General features: G+C 53.4%; 1 protein-coding gene across 1 annotated transcript in view; it reads right to left on the bottom strand.

The window, feature by feature from the left end:
• The window catches only part of KSR2 (kinase suppressor of ras 2), a gene marked incomplete at both ends in the record, with an annotated part of 167,230 nt that overhangs the window by 27,208 nt on the left and 118,947 nt on the right, over positions 1-21,075 (bottom strand). The window contains 8 exons of the mRNA XM_081123025.1: positions 361-728; positions 866-914; positions 2,683-2,755; positions 3,317-3,358; positions 6,430-6,598; positions 10,572-10,690; positions 13,597-13,664; positions 20,210-20,293. Of these exons, the coding sequence (XP_080979151.1) occupies positions 361-728; positions 866-914; positions 2,683-2,755; positions 3,317-3,358; positions 6,430-6,598; positions 10,572-10,690; positions 13,597-13,664; positions 20,210-20,293 (972 nt within the window). The remainder of the gene's footprint in view (positions 1-360; positions 729-865; positions 915-2,682; positions 2,756-3,316; positions 3,359-6,429; positions 6,599-10,571; positions 10,691-13,596; positions 13,665-20,209; positions 20,294-21,075) is intronic.

Raw genomic sequence — 21,075 nt, 5'->3', positions numbered from 1 at the left:
ACTGCATGACCCGCAAGGCGGCACCGATTTCCTATTGGGCCCTTCACGGCAAAAGTTTGCAGGCCCCCGATTTAGCCTAATGCACTCGATTTCCACAAGGAAAGAAAGTGAGTCTCAGAGACGTGGCTTCACAAACACTTGAAGCACAGGGGGATCTAGAACCGAATAGGGAGTGCTCTCGCCAAAGAGTTTTAGCACGGAGAGTATTTTCTGGAATCGCAGACGCTGTGGATGGGACGGGCGGAGACGCTCAGTTCTCCAGAACGCGGCGTTACCCGGGATCCCCGTTTCTCAGCTGTCCCAGAAGCAGAGCTCTGGGGGTCAATCCACGGGGGGGGGGGGGGGACAGGTGGGACTGACCTGGTGATGATGGCCAGGTGGGGCGGGCTCATGCAGGCGCCCATGAAAAGCACCACGTTCTCATGACGCGTCTGCCGGTAGGCCATGACCTCCCGCTTGAAGGCCTTCAGCTGCTCTTCGTTGTCCCTCTCGATGTCGATGAGCCGGATGGCCACCTCGCCGTGCCAGCGGCCGTGGTACACCTGCCCGAAGCGGCCCTTGCCAATGAGCTCGCCGATCTCCAGCTGCTCGAAGGGGATGTCCCACTCCTGCAGGAAGATGCTGGTCTGGCTGGCCTTGCGCGGGAAGCTCCGGGCCGACAGCAGGGACAGGTTCATCTCCTCGAAGTCGTCCTCCGACTCCTCGGCCTCGTCGTGGCCCTCTTCATTCTGTGGCGGGGGGCCGGGGCAGAGAGGTCACGGCTGTCCCTGCACTGCGGTCCCCCCCGCCTTCCCACGCGGTCCCGCCGGTCCCCCCCCCCCCGAAGCCCCTGGATAAAGTTGCTTCACCCGTCTCCAGTTCTCACCTCTGAGGTCGGCTCCACTTCAATTTGAAGTAATGGGTTTCCTTCCAAGCTTTAAAGAAAGACAAATAAATGTGACCCTCAGGCGCAAACGTGGGCCCGCGGGTTGAGTTCATCCCTGTCCGAGGGGCCCCGGGAAGCTGCTGACCCCGCGGACGGAGTCAATCCGCTTGCCGGGGGCTCCTGGTGAGAGGAGCTGAAAGAGCGTAAGAACCAGACCGAGAAAGAAGGGGCGTCACAAAGTGGCATTTGCTGTCACATCAACCAATTATTCATGGTTCAGGTCGGGAAGGCGGAATGAAACCGCACAGTGACAGCTGACATGCTGGGAATTCGAGGGCCTGGGGGGGGAGGCTTGGGGGGGACAGTGTGGCTGGAATCCCTCCTCACACCCCGCAAAACGGGGCCTCTCTCTGCCCACACCGCGGCGTGGTGGCAACGGCCGGGGCTATTCAATTATTTCCCCTCCGTGAAGAGTTCGTTCCCATCCCTCCACGCACATTCAAGCAGATTGCAGGCACTTATTAACTCTGTTTTTCGCTGGCACTCCCTGACTGTCAGTTAATAACCTGGAGTCCGTCCTGCACAAATTGGGGAATTGGTTTACGGCAGAGAAATGATCCCGAGCTACGTGTCAGCACAATACCCCCCGGCCAACTGCTGCTCCTTTGATTTCAGAGATGGACCGTCTGGGTCCTTAACAAAGTCCATAGCATGGGTCAGAAAAAATGGAGCAGCTGGCACCAGAGACAGAGAAAGCCCAAGGAGGCAGAATGTGAGCTGGGAAACCCGTCAAATCGAAACCAGGTCCCCGGCATGCCCCGGACTTTGGTCACAACCAAAGAAGTTAAGGAAGGTGACTTCACTTTGGCTGCACCAGCCACAGACCACCCTCAGGAGGCTAAAGATGCCCCCATGCAAAGATGTTCCTTGCGGTGTTGTTTAGAGCCGGCAATCAGGAAACGGGGAAGGAAATCATTCCACATTGACACAATATCCTACAGCCGTTAAAAACACTGTGTATGAAGAGTCTGGAATAATATGAAAAACGTGATGCCATCGCATTCGCGAATGAAAAGTAGGACAGAAACTGTGTATATCGTGGATCACACGTATATCAACTACGACTAGAAAGAGCACACATCTAAGAGCGGTGTGATTACTTGTGAACCTCTTCCTTTCTTTTTCTTTTTTTTACAGAATAGCCCAAATTTTCCAAAATTAGCTTATATTATTTTCATCATGGTATAAACCAGAGGTCAGCAAACTTGTTCTGTAAAGGGCCAGATGGTAAATATTTTAGACTTTGCAGGCCATATGGTCTCTGTTGCAATTGCTCAACTCTGCTGTTGGAGTCTGAAAGCCGCCCTAGATGGCACGTTGTAAACAAATCGGCGTGGCTGTATTCCAATAAAACTTTATTGATAAAAACATGCAGCAGGTTGGATTCGTCCCATAGGCTGTAATTTGCTGATCCCAGGTATAGACCTAAATTATTGCTTATAAAAGGGGGACAATGACATAGAGGAACTGCCCTTCCATTGAGCTCTAGCTATCGCCTGTACCTTGTCTTTCTGATCACAGGACGGTCTAGGGGCCCCCGGCAACCACACGTGACAGACAGGGCCAGGGACACAAGGCAGAGCCGACCCGGGGGGACCAGAGTTGCCTCTCTTTGCCCGACTCATCCCCATGTCTCTCCATCCCTCTCTGACTTCTCCCCCTGCCTCTTGGCACATCAATTCCAGTAAGAGGAAGACAGAGGGACCCCGAGTGGACTGCAGGGCCGGGGCAGAGGAGGGGGCCTCTGTTCCACTTACATGGGATTCGAGGTCACTGGATGCAGGACGACCTGGGGCGCCCGGGTCGGTGTCTCCAGCACTGGCACCACATCTGATGGCAGAGATTAGACAGTCAGGAACCAAACGTGGAGTCCACACCACCCCGAAAGCCCGATTCCAGGAACATGCTGGTAGCCGGTAACTTCTCACCAGATCATGGGTCCCTGGGGCTGGCCAGGCCCCTCTCCCTTCCTCGACCACTTGAACTTTACCTGCTTAGATGTACCAGTGGTCCAGGCATCACCTGGACCAAAACTCCCTACGATTACCTAGGGGGCTGCCAGAGCCCCAGGCCTCTGCTCATCTCCGAATCCTCCTCTTGATTCCCTGTGGGATGGTGAGGCCTCCTAGTTTCCCGTCTCTTGGTGCCCAACGCAAGCCCCTCTGACCATGTCTCCCCTTCCACGTGGCTCTGGACCTCTCCTACCCTGGCCCATCCTTGCAGTGCAGACCACCCTCTCAGACCTCAGGCCACCCCCCTGGTGCCACTGCCCCATCCGACCAACATCCTGGGGTCTGGTGATCCCGCCATCACCCTCTCTGAGCATGTCCACCCCAGCATTCACCTCCGCTCAGTCCACTCAGAAAGGGGCTGAGCTCACAGGACACTCACCTGGGAAGATGAACTGCTGCTTGTATTTGTAGTAGTGGGACGCTGGGAAAAGAAAGAAGACACCAGAGTGAGCGCTGCCCTGGGGCTGTCCCTTCGGGTACCCAATGGGGGTCCCACAGCCGCGAGGGTTCTCTGCCCACCCTCGAGGGTTTCCAGACTTCTGCAGACACCTGAATTCCAAGGGACTGAGAACAGATGTAAAGAAACCAGAGCTCTGAACGCCCAAGCCAACCCTCTCATCCGACGCTGTCTAAATACAGAGCACCCCAACTCCGAGCGGCATCCTGAGCACAGTCCCAGTTTCGGTAAATGCACAAGAACACGCCCAGAGGGAAGTCTGTAGAACCATAATCTGAAATATTAATTTTCTTCCCTTCTGGCAGAGTGATTACAGTGAGTTTAAAAAAAGCAACTTTGAGTTTCTTGTGTTTTCCAAATTCTCTGCATTGAGCATTGTATTAGTTTTCTTGCTGCTGCTATAACAAGTTACCACAAACATGGTGGCTTAAAACAACACAGGTTTATTGCCTTACAGTTCTGGAGGCCACAACTCCCCAAATTCCAGGTGGATGGAATCCAAATGGATGCATTTTTGCATCTGGAAAACAAAGTGCCCGGGATGGGAAGCAGCTCATTCAAGGTCACAGAGCAAAGCTTTAAAAGAAAACCCAACCTCCTTGATTTCTGGGACCTTCCTTCTGTTAGGTAACCTAGGTTTGGTTTGGTTTTCTGTTTTTGTTGTTGTTTGTTTAACTGCAGGCGGACATTTCGTTGTCAACAAGGGGCTAAAATTAAACAAAGAAGTACCCGAGGTTCTCCATAGGCTTAGCTGATCTCTTCCCTCCCCGGCTGGGCTGGGGGATTCAGTGTCCGCAGAGAGGTTAGCTGGCAGTTACGGCCTTTTCGGGAGGAGGGCCGGGCAATGGATGGGAGCCCTGCTCTGAGGAGGGACAGGTGTCAGGCAATGGGACACCCCTCAAATGCCTGCATGCTCAGAGTCAACCCCTCCTCGACCTTTCCCGGTGCAGAGAACAGCTGTGCCGGTGACTGATGGAGGGAGTGGCAAGAGAAGGAACGGCGGCACTGGGAGCCCTGTTCTTGCTGATAATAGAAGTGGCTCCAAGGGGCAGCTGGTGAACCCGAGTGGCCTGCTTGGGGGACCGAGTGGCTCCTGGGTCTCTGGCATCAAGAGGCTGTGAAGACTGAGAGGCTTCAGGTGACCAGATGGCAGAGAGGCCAGGAGGCCACGGTGAAGGCGTTTCCACTCTGGAGTCCCCACCACTCCCTCCCTAAGGCTTCCCCAGACAGCAGCCTGAGTGGCCTTCTGAAAGGAAGGATCTAGAAGGAAGAATGAAGTCATCCCCTGCGGCAACCTTTCAGTGGCCTCCCACTGTGTCTTAAATAAAACCTAAATTCCCTCCGGGCCGGTGTGGCTCAGTGGGTTGAACGTTGTCCCATGCATCACGAGGTCACCGGTTTGATTCCTGGTCAGGGCACATGCCAGGGTTGCAGGCTTGATCCCCCAGTAGGGGGAGTGCAGGAGGCAGCTAATCGATCTCTTTCATCAATATTTCTATCTCCCTCCCTCTCCCTCTAAAAATCAATAAAAACATATTTTAAAAGTAATCTAAATTCCCGTCACACTCTACAAGGCCAAGCCAGGCCTCAACCCTGCAGCTCTGTCTCACCTGGTGTAATTTCCCCTTGTTTGTGGCACTCAGGCCATTAGGACGATTTTTCAGCTCCTTCCCGTGGCGGGGCCTTTGCACGTGCTCCCCTCTCCCCGCCTGGACAACTCTCCCCCGTCTTCGGAACTCACCTGCCTCTGACATTTCAGCTTGAACTCGCTTTCTTCTTGAACTTGCTCACAGCACTGTTCTTTCCCTTCATTTGTGTGCGTGTGTGTTTGCTCGGTTCACCCCGTCTCTCCCACTAAGCTACAAACTCCATGAGAACAGAGACTGTGTGCAAGGCAGGATAATCCCCACCCTCCCATGTCCTAATCCCTGGAAACTGTGACTAAATTGAGGATCTTGAGATGGGGAGACTACGCTAGATTCTCTGGGTACATCCTAAATGCAATCACAGGGGTCCTCAGGAGAGGGAGGCCGGAGGATCAGAATCAGAGAGTCAGAAACGGAGATGTGGTAACGGGAGCAGAGGCTGGAGTGGTGCGGGGCCACCAGCCGAGGAATGCTGGCAGCCACGAGGAGCTGTCAGACAAGGAAATGGATTCTCCCCCTGGAACCTCTCAAAGAAACCAGCCTTGCCAACGCCTCGATTTTCAGCCCAGTGACACAAATTTTGGACTTGTGACCTCTAGAACCATAGTTAATAGATTTGTGCTGTTTTAAGCCACTAAATTTGTGGTAGTGTTACAGCAGCAATAGGAAACTCACACAGAGTGTGCCTGCTTTGTATACCTCTCCGTGCATGGTGCCTTGTACAGTACCTGGTACATAGTAGATGCTCAATAAATATGCGTCAAGGAAATACATGGATGGATGCAGTCGGAGGGCCAGGAGACAACTTGAGGAAAAAATCTGCAGCCCTGGGCAGTGCATGAACTCAAGTGGGAATTCGTGAGCTAGAAGAATCCTCGGGGTCCTGGCCTCCCCGGCCTATATCCTTTCAGAGGTGAGAAAGCTGAAGTCGGAGGTCACGTGGCAGGGACGTGATAGAGGATACTGAGTCCAGAACTCCAGCCTGCTCATCCAGAGCCCTATCCTGATGGGGGTAAGACTCAGCATGCAGCCCCTCAGGCATGTGGCCCCTGAGATCCTGGGCCCAGGCTCCTCCTGCCAATTTCAACGGACTTAGCTCATAAGACGACTGCCAGCTCCCCCTGTGACTTAGACTTAGGTGGGGACACTGGCTTGCTGCTGACCAACAGAGGGAGTCCCTTTGCTTCTCGGAGCTTCCGTTTCCTCACCTGTCAAATGGAGCTGATAATACCTCATGGCTACTCTAAAGATCAAGTGAGGTCATAATATGTGGCAACTGTCCTGCCTAGAAGACTCAAGCCACATGCCTTCAACCCTGTGCCTTCGGGCATGCTCCCCAATGACCCTGGCACGAGCCCAACCCCCCCGCCTCCCCGAGCGTGGAGGTACCTGGCAGGTTGAAGGTCTTCTGCTGCCTCGTGCACTGAGGGGAAGGGTGGAGGGGGGAAGGCGGCGTGGCGCTGGGAGGCAGGGGGGGCGCCGGCGAGGAGGGCGTGGAGGACGTCGTGGAGGAGGGATTGCTGCTGGAGTCCGGCTGGTAGGGGACGGGGATGTGGTCCTGCAGAAAGAGAACAGGGCAGGGGGCAGGCAGGAAAGCAGAGACACAGCGGTGAGGGTGAGCGGAGCAGGAAGAGACCCCACCCCAGCATCCTGAGCCCCCAGATCCCTCCCACGTCCCGCCTGCTTCACCGCCCCCCCCAGGCTGCACTCAGCCGCGGAAGGAGCGGTATCGGAGTCAAGTTCCTGTCCACCGTCTGGACCCCAGAGTGAAAGGTTACGGCGTCATGCAAGCCACGTAGGTGACAGCCACGCTCCCCGCGCCTCTTCGGTTTTGGAAAGTGCCACGCTGAGGTGCCCAGAGTGCTCTTCCCATCCTGACACCTCTCCTCCTGAGTGTTTATTAAAGAATCAACAGCCTGACAGCTGGAGAGAGGGCGCGAGGAGCCTCCAGAGCCTCCCTCGCATCTCAGCGGCAGCCAGCGCCTCTCCCGGCCCAGCCGCTCCAGGCACGGGCGCGGGAGGGCCCCGCTGTGCCCCCTCAGGGCGGCCTGGGGGGAGGTCAGGGGCCGTGGAGGGGCTGAACAGTGCTCCCCAAAAGAGATGTCCACCTGGAACCTCAGAGTGGGACCTTGTTTTTAAAAAGTCTCTGCCCGGCCGGGCGTGGTTCGGCGGCTGAGCATCGACCTAGGATCCAGGGATCGGGGTTCGAGTCCCAGGCAGGGCACATGCCCGGGTTGCGGGCTCGATCCCCAGTTGGGGGCATGCAGGAGGCAGCTGATCAATGACTCTCTCATCACTGATGTTTCTATCTCTCTCTCTCCCTCTCCTTTCCTCTCTCTGAAATCAATAAAGACATATTTTTTTTAAAAAGTCTCTGCAGATGCAATTAACACAGGGGTCTCGAGATGAGACCATCCGGGTGAGGTGGGCCCACCTCTTCCCTCTTCCCCCCTCCCTCCACCCCCTTCCTGCCTGCAAATTCTCCCTCTGTTCCTCTTCATCCGGCTATTTCCACGCCCTGAGCACCCAGTGTTGGACTAAATTCTTAACACACATCGCCGTATCCAGTCCTTTCCACAGTCCCCATCAGAATATCTCCTCTGATAATTCTAATTTTACAGGAGGGGGAAAAAAAACCAAGGCAGAGAGATCTTGCTCTGATCCCACAGCGAGGGAAGGAACCGAGTTTCAAGTCTTCTGACTCAAAAATGCAAAGTCTAACCATTATGTTGAGCGAAAAAGCCGGGCTTCTGTGAACCTGGATTGACTGAGCCAGACAGGAGAGGAGACAGGCGGCAACGAAAAGGAAATCTTCAGACCAAATTGGCTCGGAAATCTATTGCAGTAACCACATCATTGCCTGACAAAAAGAATCTGCGTGAAGCCGGTGAGACGGGAAAGGGGGGAGGGGAAGCCAGCCCTATGATAGATCCTGTCCACCTTCATGTCAAAGCCACTTTCTAAATAGAGGTTAATTTATTTCTCTTATCAAATTCTCCCGCTGGCAGACAAGCAGAACAATGTCACAGTAATTGACTATCTGACCCGTTTCTGTCCTATCTGATACCAAGAGGCGCATCGTGCCTACAAAGCCAGCGAGAGAGAGGTTTCGAGATGTCTCCGAGCATCTCATCCCCAAGACGCGACGAAGGAAAGGATGGGTTATAAGTATGCGGTTCGTTCCCAGAAGCCTCACCACGTGAGCCCCCTCATTTCTTCCAGAGATGGGGATCCCCTCTCCTAGAGACCTCCATCTTTTGCAAATAACAAAAGGAAAGTGCACCCAGCCTGAAATTTTGATTAGAAGCCCCAAGATTTAAGCTGATGATAACAGCTAGAATCTCCTGGACACTTACCATGTGCCAAGGAACTGCACTACATTCTTTTTAATGTGGATTATTTCATTCATCACCACAACTCTCTGAGGTTGATGCTTTTATTACCTACCATAGACATTTTAAAACGTGGCCACAAATTCCCTGGACTCTGCCCATCGACAGGATGGAGTCTAACGTCTCCTCCCCTTGAATCTGAGTAGGCTGTGACTGCTTCTCTCAGTAAGAATACAACAGAACTGTCACCGTCAACCCTTGGCTAGTGCAAGCCAAGACAATCAAAGCCAGGTTACAAAAGCCCATGTACCTTACACCTTGTCTGCTGAAACAGCCACTCTTCAAACCCTAAGCTGCTATGGAAGAAGCCGGACCAAGCTGAGGAGGCCACACTGTGAGGAAGCCCAAGCCACAAGGCAGGTCCACTCATAGGTGCTCCTGCTGAGTTTCTACAGAGCCCAGGCTTTGACTCATCCCAGCCCAGGTACCAGATTTGTGAATGAAGGAGCCTCTAGATCGGGGATTGGCAAACATCTTCTTGAAATGGCCAGACGGTAAATCTATTAGGCTTTGTGAGCCATGTGGTCTCTCTTGGAGCTACTCAATTCTGCCACTGTAGGGTGAAAATAGCCACAGACAATAAGAGTGTAGCTTTTTCCAATACAATTTTATTTATACAAACAGGTGGTAAATTGAATTAGGCCTGTAAGCCATAGTTGCCAATCCCTGTTCCAGATCATTCCAGCTCCCCACTGCGTGAGTTTTCTCAGTTGTGTCCCTGGACATTATGAAGGGAAGATGAACAATCCCCACTGGACCGCTTCTTGATCCCTGCCCCACAGACTCCACAAGCAAAATTAAAGGGTTGCTGTGGCACGCCACTAAGTTTGAGGTGGTGTGTTCGTGCAGCAGTGCCTAACTGAAACGTACCCATTTGCATGCATGCAGGGAAACTGAGGCTCCGAGAGATTCAGTTACTTGCCCAGAGTCTTACAGCCGGCAAGTGGAGAAAGCCAAGGCTGGCTGCTAGGTTTGCCTGACTTTAGAGGCCACGCTCTCAACTGCTGAGATGATGCCACAAGGAGCCAGATGGAGAATGGCTGAGATCTACTAGTAAAAATGGTGAGGGAAAGCACGAGAGGAAAAGGACCTGTGGGCTTTGCTGGGGAGGCATGGAAAGGGAGGTCAGAGACAGAGGGAGGGACCGGATTATGCACTGCCTGGCAGGTTGCGGTAAGGAGTTTGATTTGTTTTCTAGATGCACTAAAAAGCTATCGAATGCTTTTGAAACGGAGGTGACACAATTTAAATTACATTCATTAAGAATCACTCCGGCTGCTGCGTGAAGCATAGGCTGGGGAGGGGGCCATGCCCTCTGCAGCCTTGTGCAGAGAAGTGAGGCTGTGCCAGACAGAAGTCGCGATGCTCACCTGGGTCCTGAGCACAGGCGGGGGACCTGCCATGCGCTCGGGCTGATCCACACTTTGTCCACTTTCAAACCATGCGTGGAGGTGTCATGGGGCTTGAGAAATCACCTGTGGGCATGCACAACATCTGCCTCCTACTGTGGGGCTAGAAGCATCCCTGGGATAGCTTTGGTGCAGTCCGACCAGCAGACCAAACAAAGGGTGTAGATGGAAATCACACTGGAAATTTCCAGACCACACTGGAAAGAGAGATGCCCAGAGAGGCCCACGTCTGAGGATCAGCTGGAAGTCAAGCAGAGTGGCTGTGGCTCGGAGCTCAGGGCCCCCGCTCGTATCCGTCCACCCAGTCTCCGGCAGGAGCTCAGAAATAGATCCCTGTCCCTCCGAGGTTTGATTCAACAGATGTGTCAGAAAGCCCAGAACCATCTGCAAAGCTAATCCCAGCAGATGGCGAAACATCTCCCAGAGCAAAGAGCGCGGGGTCTGGGCCACTAAGGAACCTGTCCCCTCCTCAACGCACTCATTCATTCCCATGTCCACGTGCCCGCTCCCTAAATTAGACAGCTTCCTGGCACATTCGCTCCCCCCTGGTGGCTGGGTGGCCCCCACGCTTGGCCCAACAGCAACCACACAGAATGGGGACAGCCCAGGTGCGCTGGGAGGTGAGGGCACTGCCCCCAGGTCGCTCCACGAGGCCTGCTCGGGAACCTCCCTCCCTCCCCCCCGCAGCAGCAGCCCTGGCATCCCCGACCCGGCAGGACCCCAGCCTCACCTTGTTGATTTTGTTGGTTTTGGGGAGCGTCTGGCTGATGTGCAGGTCCGAATACCGGGGTGGCTTCCGCAGAGGGTTGTTGATGTCACACGGGACCGACTCCGTCCGGACTAACCTTGCTGGATCCGTAGGGGTAAAAACAGCAATTGGGGAGTTTAAGTATCACTTTGGCTTTTAGACTGTTGCTCTGGGGCAGCAGAGCTCAGAGGTCCCCCTCCAAGGCCCACCCCCAAGGCTGGAAGGGAATTTGCTAAAAATGACAGTCGTCACGTCCCGGGAGTGACATCGGGAGCTCTCCATGGTGGTTGGGGTTTTTTTTTATTGTCGATATATGACTTGACCATGACAAATTATAATAATAAAGCTGAAGCTATGAGTTTTGTTTGTTTTCAGTACCACAAACGTTCCGCGTTGGTGCTCAATTCAGAACTGAACCTCCTTGGAAATACAAGAGGTTCCTGATTCCTCGGCGTCTGTAATCAGTGGGCGAGCCCATTACGGCCGCCAGGCCCGCCCTGTCTAACCTTCGCGCTAGGATCACCTTTCACTACTTGGATTTCTCAGGCCCGAGCAGCCTGTCGCACATGGAAGCACATTTGTCCTCATCAAGGCCAGCGCGGGTCCCTGGGGGAAAGGCTCAGCTTTCCCAGCCTCCCTTCCCCGCATCGCCCCAAAGCCACGCAGAGCTCTGGGCACACGGCTGGTGCTAAAGAAACGCTTACTGATCCGAACCACATCCCCTGAGCCACATTCCCTGCTGCCCCTGTTATTTCTCCTACTTACAGGGACCACGGGGAGGGACACAAATGAGAAGCTTGAATTCAAATTTGATGCCTGGTAGTGTTACTTGTTAGATTTTTGTTGGTGGTGGGGTTTTTTTATTACGGGGGTGGATGGGGGTGTTAGTGGAAAAGTTAAAAGCTTTGGACTGACCCAGGGATTTAATTTCTCTGCTTAGCCTGAGCTGCCATCACCATAGAAACCGACTATATTTCCAACTTCCTACTAATGATGGGGTGGGGGTGGCAAAAATCTGGTGGACTTCTAGAAAGTTCCATTTGCTTTGCATGCACAAAGGGGGCACACGGCTGTGAAGGTGGGTTGGAGGGGGCCCTTCTTTAGTGTCCACCTCTGCGAGGGGGTCACCCTCCAGCAGGCTGGTCACGTCCCCACGTGGGGTGGGAGGCAGGCGCCAGAGGAACCCACTATAGACGGGAATTCGGTGGGAGGCGATTTCCCCAGCAAAGCTGACCCAAGACAGTGTTTTGAGAGCAAGAGAATTTGGGTGTAAAATAGCATCACTAAGTGCGTACAGTTGTTCAAGGGACAGATGGTTCTTAACTGAGGGTGTGGGGTGGGCCAGGGCCCGAGAAGACAGACGAAGATTTCCCTTTACTTGCAATTTCCTCTCCTCGTGGAGAGAAGCAAAGCAAAGATCATCGAAAACCAACGGCCCGCTGCCTCTGGGACACATCTCAGCACTTTCGGCAGCCATTCGCCTCCTTCTTTGGCTTTCCCCTGGGTTCCTTCTAGAACAGGGCAGATTCCCCTGAGTAGGCATGACCGAGGCCAGGGGCTGGGAGAGGTGTCGCGAGAGGATAAGGAGGAGCCCAGTCTCCGCTTTGCAAGTTGCTAACCCCCAAGTTGGAGCCTTAGCTTCATCTGACCTATAGATGGGGGGTGGCAGGGAGGGGGCCAGCAAGAACTTCTAAACTTTGAATAAGTTGCTAATGTTTTAAAGTGAGCACAGGGCACATAAAACAAGTTGGGCTTTTCTTTGAAACACGAGAAAAGCTACAGCGCAGGTTGTCAGAGCTGCTGGCGTGGCTGTCCCCTCTGGACGGAGCCGGGGTGCACTCTCTCTCCACGTTGCGCGGCCCCATCTGGCCATGTCTCTTGGTTAGGGTGCTTGCTTGGCCCTGGGAGGCATCTGAGTTTGCAACTCCTGCTCCAGAGCAGCACTTCTCAACCCCAAAGGAATTCAGCTGCAGATCCTGCTGAAATGCAGGTTCTGATCCAGTGGGTCAGGGATGGGGCACCAAGCTCCCTGGTGTTGCTGGTCCTTGGACCACACTTTGAATAGCAACGGTGTGGACCAGTGATGTCTAGTAGAATTTTCTGTGATGGCGAAAGGGTTTGTTATGTGCACTATGCAATACGGTGGCCACATGTGGCTACTGAGCACCTCAAATGTGGCTGGTGGGACCGAGCAATTCAATGTCCATTTTCATTTCAGTTTAATTAATCTAAATGTAAATAGATGTGGTAGTAGCTACTGTATTGAACAGCAGAGACCTAGAGAGTCCACTGGTGGATGGATTACACTGGATTATGGAGTCTGGGGATAACAGGCCAAGAAGCAGGGCAACTGTTTTGAAAGCTGGACAGCAAGACTCTCAGGGAGGTGCCTCCTACGGAGCCTTTGGCAGGCAGGGAAAAGTCTTTCTTTCTAGTCTTTCTGTCCATCTAAATCGGTCTTGCTTTTGAACAGCTGGTAGTGACTCTCCCAGAGGTAGCTGTTACCTCTCTGCCTGGGCAGCTTGGACCAGACACTCCAGGGCGCCAGGGGACACAGATGGCCCAAACCAACAGGTCCAAGCCAGACCTCTCCCCATGCCCACTTCTGCGGGGTCCATTGATTGAGTCCAAAGGGCACATAATAGAAAAATGCTCAGCCAGCACTCTGTTTAGTGGGAAGGAAAGGCAATGGGATTGAGGGCAAGAGAGGAGAGTGGAAATTAGGAGACAAAAAAGAGAAAGATTGAGAGAGGAGGAAATGAATCTGGGAGCTAAAGTATCAGAGAGACCAGTTACAGGGGCAAGAGAGAGGGAGAGAAGAGATGAGGGGTGGACTGAGGAGACAGATGCCAGGGAGAAGGGTGTCAGGGAACGAAACAAGACAGGCAAGTATCAGGGGGTCAGGAGGTATACAGAATCGGCCTGGATGGGACAGCTATCATCTCAGATGGCCTGCAGGAGCCCCACCCCACCCCCAACCCCAGGGCAGCAAGCATTAAATACTTACCTCCTCGGTGGATGATTAGGAGATGACAGGGTGGGGCTTCTTTGGTGCATTTGTTGTGGCACTTTAACCTGAGAGAAAGAGAGAGAAGGAAGGATGGAAAGATGGGTGGGTGGGTGGGTGGATGGATGGATGAATGATGGATGGATGGATGGATGGATGATGGATGGATGGATGGATGATGGATGGATGGATGGATGGATGGATGGATGGACAGATGGACGGATGAGTGGATGGATGATGGATGGAGGATGGATGGAGGATGGATGGATGGATGGGTGGATGATGGATGGATGATGGATGGATGGATGATGGATGGATGGATGATGGATGGATGATGGATGGATGATGGATGGATGGATGATGGATGGATGATGGATGGGTGATGGATGGGTGATGGAGGGATGATGGATGGGTGATGGATGGGTGATGGATGGGTGATGGAGGGATGATGGATGGGTGATGGATGGGTGATGGAGGGATGATGGATGGGTGATGGATGGGTGATGGATGGATGATGGATTGGGTGATGGATGGATGATGGATTGGTGGATGGATGGATGATGGATGGATGGATGGATGGATGGATGGATGATGGAGGGATGATGGATGGATGGATGATGGATTGGTAGATGGATGGATGGGTGGATGGATGGATGGATGGATGGATGAACAGACGGACAGTCTGATGAATGAATGGATGGGAGGAGTGCTGTAGAGAGCAAGAGCAGGGCAGACTTTTTGGACACCTTTGACAATCCAATATGGAGTCACTGTCAGCCATGACAGTCATGTCAAGTGCTACGTCAAGCCTGAGGAAATGGGGTGTAACAGGAATGCCCCAAACCACAAGTCTGGACACTTGGATAAGGGCTCCATCTGGATACCTATTTGAGTGAGACCTCCACCCCTGGGGGGCTATAAGAACTCAGAGCAAGGGGACATCCGTCTGTCTCTCTGGGGACCAGGGTCTTCATCCAAACTGTGACAAGGATCACATGAGAAAATGCCCAAGTAAGTACCCACACAGGCAGCCAACAGGCAATGTTTCTGCTTGCAGGGCTGAAACACACCAAGTGCCCACAGGATGTGCCGGGCGGGCCACATCCAGCCGGGAAACTTGGATTTATTTAAAACTTGCACTGAAAATGGCTTTTCTTTTTTTTTAAACTTTCAGGACTAATAGGATAAGCTTCAGTTCTCAAGAAAAGTTGCTTATGCGGAACATCTCATTGCCCCAGGGAGCCGCTGGCTAAATGAGACATCCTCTCCGTCTGAAAATTAAATATGTGGCTTTATCTGGAGGGCAGGATCTGGGTCTTCCTCATCTTCGGGGCTCCCTTTTCTCCTGCCCCCTCAGAGCTTGGCCTGGGGGCCGGTGCAGAACTCTCGGGGATCGATATCGATATCGGGGAGACAGGGGAGAGAGGGCGAAAGAAGTAAAAGGGAGGCTCGACGGATGGGGAAGCCTGTCCATGCTATTGATGACGGAGCACTGAGTCTCTATCAAGATTTGTTTTTGAAAAGTGATGTTTCTTATCAATTGTATCCCTTGAAGTTTGTGAGATGCAAGTCAGTCCCTCTCTGCACCCCAGCTCTCTGCACTCTCCTCCCCCACGTGGCTTTTTTAGTTGCTTTTTCTTGCAGGATGGAAAGTGCTCCTCCCCCCCCCCTTTAAGAGGGGGAATGAGAAGTGGGGGGAGAGGTAAGCAAGGGACGGCGCAGTCTCGTCACGAGGCTGGATTTTTATTCTGAGAGCAGGGGGAGCCGAGGAAGGATTTTTAAACAGGAAGATGGAGCTGGACAAGCATTTTGGAAAGAGCCCCCCAGCAGGGCAGACACGTACCATTAAAGGGCCACTAGTCCCCTCTACCTTTCCCACCCGCTGCCTCTGGTTCCATTTTCCTAGGGCACTGCAGCAAGTGTCCCTAAGGCTTTTGCAAAATCAGTAAACCAAATCATTGCCCCCTTTGCCTCGGGGCTTGTTTCACTGAATAGCCCCACCCCAGTTTTGTCTCGGTTTGGGTCCCGTGGTCCCTTCTCTGAGCCAAATGCTTCTAGAAATGTCTCCGTATGTTCTCAGTGAAGGATATCAAAACCCTCCTTCCCTCACTGCTGACAACTGCACCTACCAGGGGACTTAAAAGGGTACAGAAATAATGTAATTTCACCCATCATCACCATCATCACCACCATCATCACCATCACCACTATCACCACCTTCATCACCACCACCACCATCACCAAGACCACTACCTTCATCACCATCACCATCATCATCACCACCATCACTACCTTCATCACCATCATCATCACCACCATCACCACCATCACCACCTCCATCACCATCACGATCATCACCACACCCAACCCCCACCTCGGCCCCCAGTAGCGTTATAATCCCTCCCCACACACAACTGTAATTAGACCCACATTTTTGCTTGTAATAGGTAAAAACGCATAGAAGGGACCATTAATTCTCATTATGATTATTGCAAACACTGACGTTTCTATGAATGGAAAAGTAAGTCCAGGCTCCACGCGGGCGATGTCTGAAATGCGCACCCGCAGCCACATCCTGCCCATATCCTGCCGGTTGTAAAATTCCCGAAGCTCCCAGGCACCTTCGCAGCAGCTGCGACATCGGGCTCATCATTTCCCCGGCTCCTCAAGCGCCGGGAAATCGGTGCTCCCAACGGCTCCACCAACCATGGCCAACTTCACACTTCCATCTCCTCATCGCAGACAAAGCGCTCTGCTGATGCCAGAACACAGGCCGGGGGCCCCGAACGGCAGGCCAGGGTCCCTCACATGCCAGGTGCTCGCCGGGGCCGCTGACCCACCCGGGGTAACCAAAACCAAAGCACCCCGTCTACGAAAGGAGACCCCGGGACGGCTCAAACAGGCGTGCGAGGCAGTTAAAATGCTATTTCTCTGTCGGTGGTTTTAGAAGATCCCCCCTCCCTTCCACACTCCGGCCGGCGCAGATAAAAAAACACCTTGGTTCAAACTCCTCAAATCACTGTCCTGTGCTTTTTTCTGCAAGAAATACAGACAGGGGTGGAGAGGTTCCGAGGGACCGGCCCCAACTGCACACACGGAGGGAAGAGGCGGATCACGCAGGGCCGAGGGCTGGGGAACCCCGCATCTCCCTGCGAAAGCGACCTCGGGCCAGCTGGACGCCCCGTTATCAGAAATACTCAGCCGGTGCCGACATCCGACCACCGAGAGCCCCCCTCCGCTCCGAGCTCGTGAACCTATTAGATGAAAACGCCTCAATTTAGATAACTGCAAATTGCTTTCCGAGAGTCGTTTCCCATTAGTTCGTTAATCCCTCTATTCAGAGCGCCAACAAGACAGCTGATGAGAATTCCGGAGGAAGCGGGCACGGAACCAAAGCGGGAGGGAAGGGGGTTCGACTTCGGAAGAATCCTGGCTTCCTGGGTGGAGGGGTACCCCAAAATTAATTCATCAAGTCAGTAACACTGTTCGCTTTTGTTTGTGTTAAGGTCTTGTAATGGGCCAACTACTAGGCTGAGCAGTTTACCTTATCTCACTGATTCAAAAGGAAAAAAAAGAATTTACTTTCTTTTTCTTTCTTTTTTTTTTAAATATATCTTTATTGACTTCAGGGACAGGAAAAGGGAGGGAGAGAGAGATAGAAACATCAATGATGAGAGAGTCATTGATCGGCTGCAGCCCGCAACCCGGGCATGTGCCCTGACCGGGAATCGAACCCTGATCGCCTGGATCCTAGGTCCACGCTCAACCGCTGAGCCACGCCCGGCCGGGCAAGAATTTACTTTCTTTACTGCCGTGCCCACCGCACCCCCCATCTCGCCAGCCTGTAAGTTCCATGAGGGCGGAGATTTTATCTGTTCCATCCACTGTTACTTTTCCCTGTGCCCAGGACAGTGCCGGGCGCATAGTAGGCGCTCAATAAACACTAGGTGAGTAAATGACCAGCTGGTTCTGCCCATTTTTTCTAAGCGGCGCCACGTCTCTGCAATCCCACCAGTCACTGTTCCTCACGCACGCACTTGGGTTTCACCGAAATTCATTTCTCTGTAGCTGTGTCTCCCTGAAACTCCTTGACAGTGGGGTCTGCGTGTTTTACCCGTTTCTATCCCTCCACCTGCCCATAAGTGTGTCCAAAATTTCAAAACCTTTGAAAACAAAGATAAGTGACCATCTATCCTCTTAACGCAAAAGCCGCAGGGTTTTATTCACAGAACAAGCTCCAACTCCAACTGGCGGTATCTGTCATTCATGGTCGTCGTGACACCCTGGAGAGAGCTCCAAACCCTGCTGTAGCCACACGGGGACAGTGTCAGGGTCCCCGACGCACGCTGGAGCTCTGTGGCAGCCTCAGGCTCTGCTTCGCCACCGTGGCAGTTTTTCTAAGGGCCGAGCGAACCGGTGTCAACGGCACGATGGAAGCGTGGCTGGGCTTGGATTCTGCCCCTTTCACGCCGGGAGCCACTTCTGCAGGAGGTGCAGCGAGGAGGGAAGCTCTGTGAGAAAACACTGTGACCTGGGGGCAGGGACACTTCACTGCCTCCTTCCAGCGGTCCCGTGGCGGATGCTCAGGTCAGGCCCACTTTGCAGATAAGGAGACTGAGCTCCCAGAGGACGAGTGTCTTGCTCAAGCTCACGCAGGGAGCTCAGCGAGGGGGCTGGGGCTCAAACTCGGTTCTGGCTGCTTCTGAAGTCTGTGCTTCTCGCAGCCAGCCCTGTCCCAAGATCCCCCCCCTCCCGCCCCCGTGCCCTTCCCCAACCCTCAGCAGGCTCTGAGCCTTCGCAGTTGCTTCTAGACGGAGGGCAGAAGAAAAGCGGCCTCCCAGTTCTGCATCTAGTGCCGAAAATTAAACCAGCTCAGGAAGCCTTCAGCCTTGCTGACTCCCGGCTGTGTCCCTGTCACCTAATTACCTGACTTCAAAGCCTGCACTCTGCAGGTGTGAGCATGTGAAGGCTGCCGTCTCCCCCACAGAACACGGGGTGACTACACACGGGCCCCCGAGCAGCTGGTGTTTGGGGGAAATCAGACACCCTTCCGGTTGGTCCTGTGCCTCGCGGAGCCAGAGGACCAGGGGCCGCCATCCCGGGGCTCACCTAGGGCCTGGGTCTATGGAGAACCGAGGGGGGGCCTCCAAACACGCACGCTTGTAATGACTGCCCTGTGCGTCTTCCCTTACACCCATGGAGCTGACGCCTCCTTGGGCGCTGGGACTAATTAATCTTTCCCACAAGAGAAGGGAGCCCTCTGCCTTACCTTCAGGACTCAGGTGACACCTCCAGGCCGGGGGAGAGTGAGCCCTCGGCCCTGCGGCTAGCCCACCTCCATCACAGGGCAGGGGTGCGGGGAGGCCTGAAGGAGCCCAAATGAGGCTCCCAGCCTGAGCTGGACAAGGCTACAGGGGAAAGAAGGCTCCCTGCTGCCTTTTAAACTAAGTGGCTCCCATCAGCAAACAGACACGCCTTCATCTGTAGCTCTTCCATACAGCTGAATGTTACTGACTATTTTACAGTCACTGGATATTTAATACACAGAGTGGGTATTTAATACACATTTAAGGCAGGAGGGAGGGGGGCCGGGCAGAAAGGCATTTGCGACCTTTGGCAGAGGTCAGAACTCCGAGCCCACCACCGCCACCGAGCTCTGTCCTCTAGCGCTGATTCCTTGAATGCTTGTCACCCCATCAGGCAGGTAAGATGATTACTCTGCTCATGCAGATGAAAATGCCAGGAACAGAAATGTGAGGTGACTGGTCCAAGGTCACACAGCTAGGAAGTAAGAGGGCCAGGATTTAAGGCCATCTGAGCCTGACCACAGAGCCCAAGTTGGGCACCGCAGTTTTTCTATCCCCTCCCCACCTTTTCCAGCCATGACTTGGAATGTTTGCGTGGAAGTGGGGCTGGGCGCGAACTCGAGACCAACGTGATGCCGCAGAAAAGGCAGGAGTCAGGGGCCAGGGTTCAAGTCCTGACGGGAACTTCCTAGCTGTGCGACCTCAGGCAGGAGAGTTATCCTTGCCAAGACTCAGCTTACGCATCTGCGAAATGGGAGAATCATCACAGCCCCTCGGAGGAGAGAAAATGAAAGAAAAAGACTTCAAAAGCTTTAGCTCAGAGATTGGCAAACTGCAGCCGAGAGGCTCCCGAGCCAGCCCGCAGAATATTTAGTAAATAAGGTTTTATGGGAATACATAAATAAGTCCTGCCCATTTGGGTATTGTCTCTGGCTGCCTCTGAGCCACACGGCAGAGCTGAGCTACGGCCAGCGAAGCCTAGAATATTTACTGTCCGGTCAGCCTGAGAAGAAAGTCTGCCAGCCCCCGATCTTAGATGCTATGAAGATGCGAGGAGCCATCAGGCCGGGGCAGACAGCACTATGCATTTCTAACACCATCCATCTGCTCAGGTTCTCATTCAGAACTGCTCCCCTTAAGCCCTTCCCCAAATACACAAGTTCGTTTCAGATCTATTTGCGAAAAACAGGGCAAGCAACGCTCCTGGAAGTCAAGAAACCAAACTCCCATGAGCCGTTTCAGGGCCCAGGGCGGCTCTAGCCGACATCAGGCACAGTGCAAAGATGCTTCCGGGTGCAGCCACTTACTTGCAATTTTTACACTTGAGGCCAAAAAGCATCCCTTTCCCACAGACTGTGCACGTCTGAGACATCCAGTATTTGGTGGAAAACCTGTGGAAAAGAGACAGAAAATGTTCAAGGTCAGGGTGATGGTGACTGAGGTGTCTCTAGAAGGACGGACCACTTACAGGTAAGCACACGGGCCCTGGATTCCAGTCCTGCTTCTTCCCAGATGAGACTTAATCAATTTGCTTAAACCCCTGGAGCCTCAGTTTCCTCATCTGTCAAGTGGGGATAATGACCTTAGATTAACTTCCCGGCCCTCCAGCCGGGGAGTGGAGCTGAGCCAGGAACTGAGCCAACCTAGGGGTGGAGCTGAGCCACGGGTGGGGCTAATCCAGTGGGGGAGGGGGGCGTGCAGAAGAAAGAAAAAATAGGCCCCTTTCCCTCTGCATCTCGCTGCCTGACCACTGATGTGTCTATCACGTATTTCTCACTACTTCCTCCACCAACTTTCTCATTTGAGACTTAACAACTGTCCTGTCAGCATATTTCTCTGAGGAGCTGTTGATGAGACGCCTTTCCCAGCCAGCGGGCTCAGTGCTGCCTCACCCCGGCTATGATGACGTGAATGCCCAGGCACTGCCCCCCACACCCCAAAGCCCTGGTCTGTTAACTGTCCGCTCGACCTCCACTAGGCCATGAGCTTCCCAAGGGCACAGGTCTGTATCTCGCTCAGTGCTGTAGCCGTGGCCCAGAAACTCCATAAATCTGAGTGGAAAGAATCTATGACTCACAGAGGCCTAGATGCAAAGAAAACTCTCAGCAGCAGTAGTCAAAGAACATAAAGTGCTGAGGTCAATTAGCTTGTAGACCTATCACTGAATCATCCA

Source organism: Miniopterus schreibersii (genome assembly GCF_964146895.1).
Source record: "Miniopterus schreibersii genome assembly, chromosome: 20".
Classification (NCBI taxonomy): Eukaryota; Metazoa; Chordata; class Mammalia; order Chiroptera; family Miniopteridae; genus Miniopterus; species Miniopterus schreibersii.
Note: the sequence above shows the minus strand (reverse complement) of the source record. Positions and strands in the feature narration are given on the sequence as shown.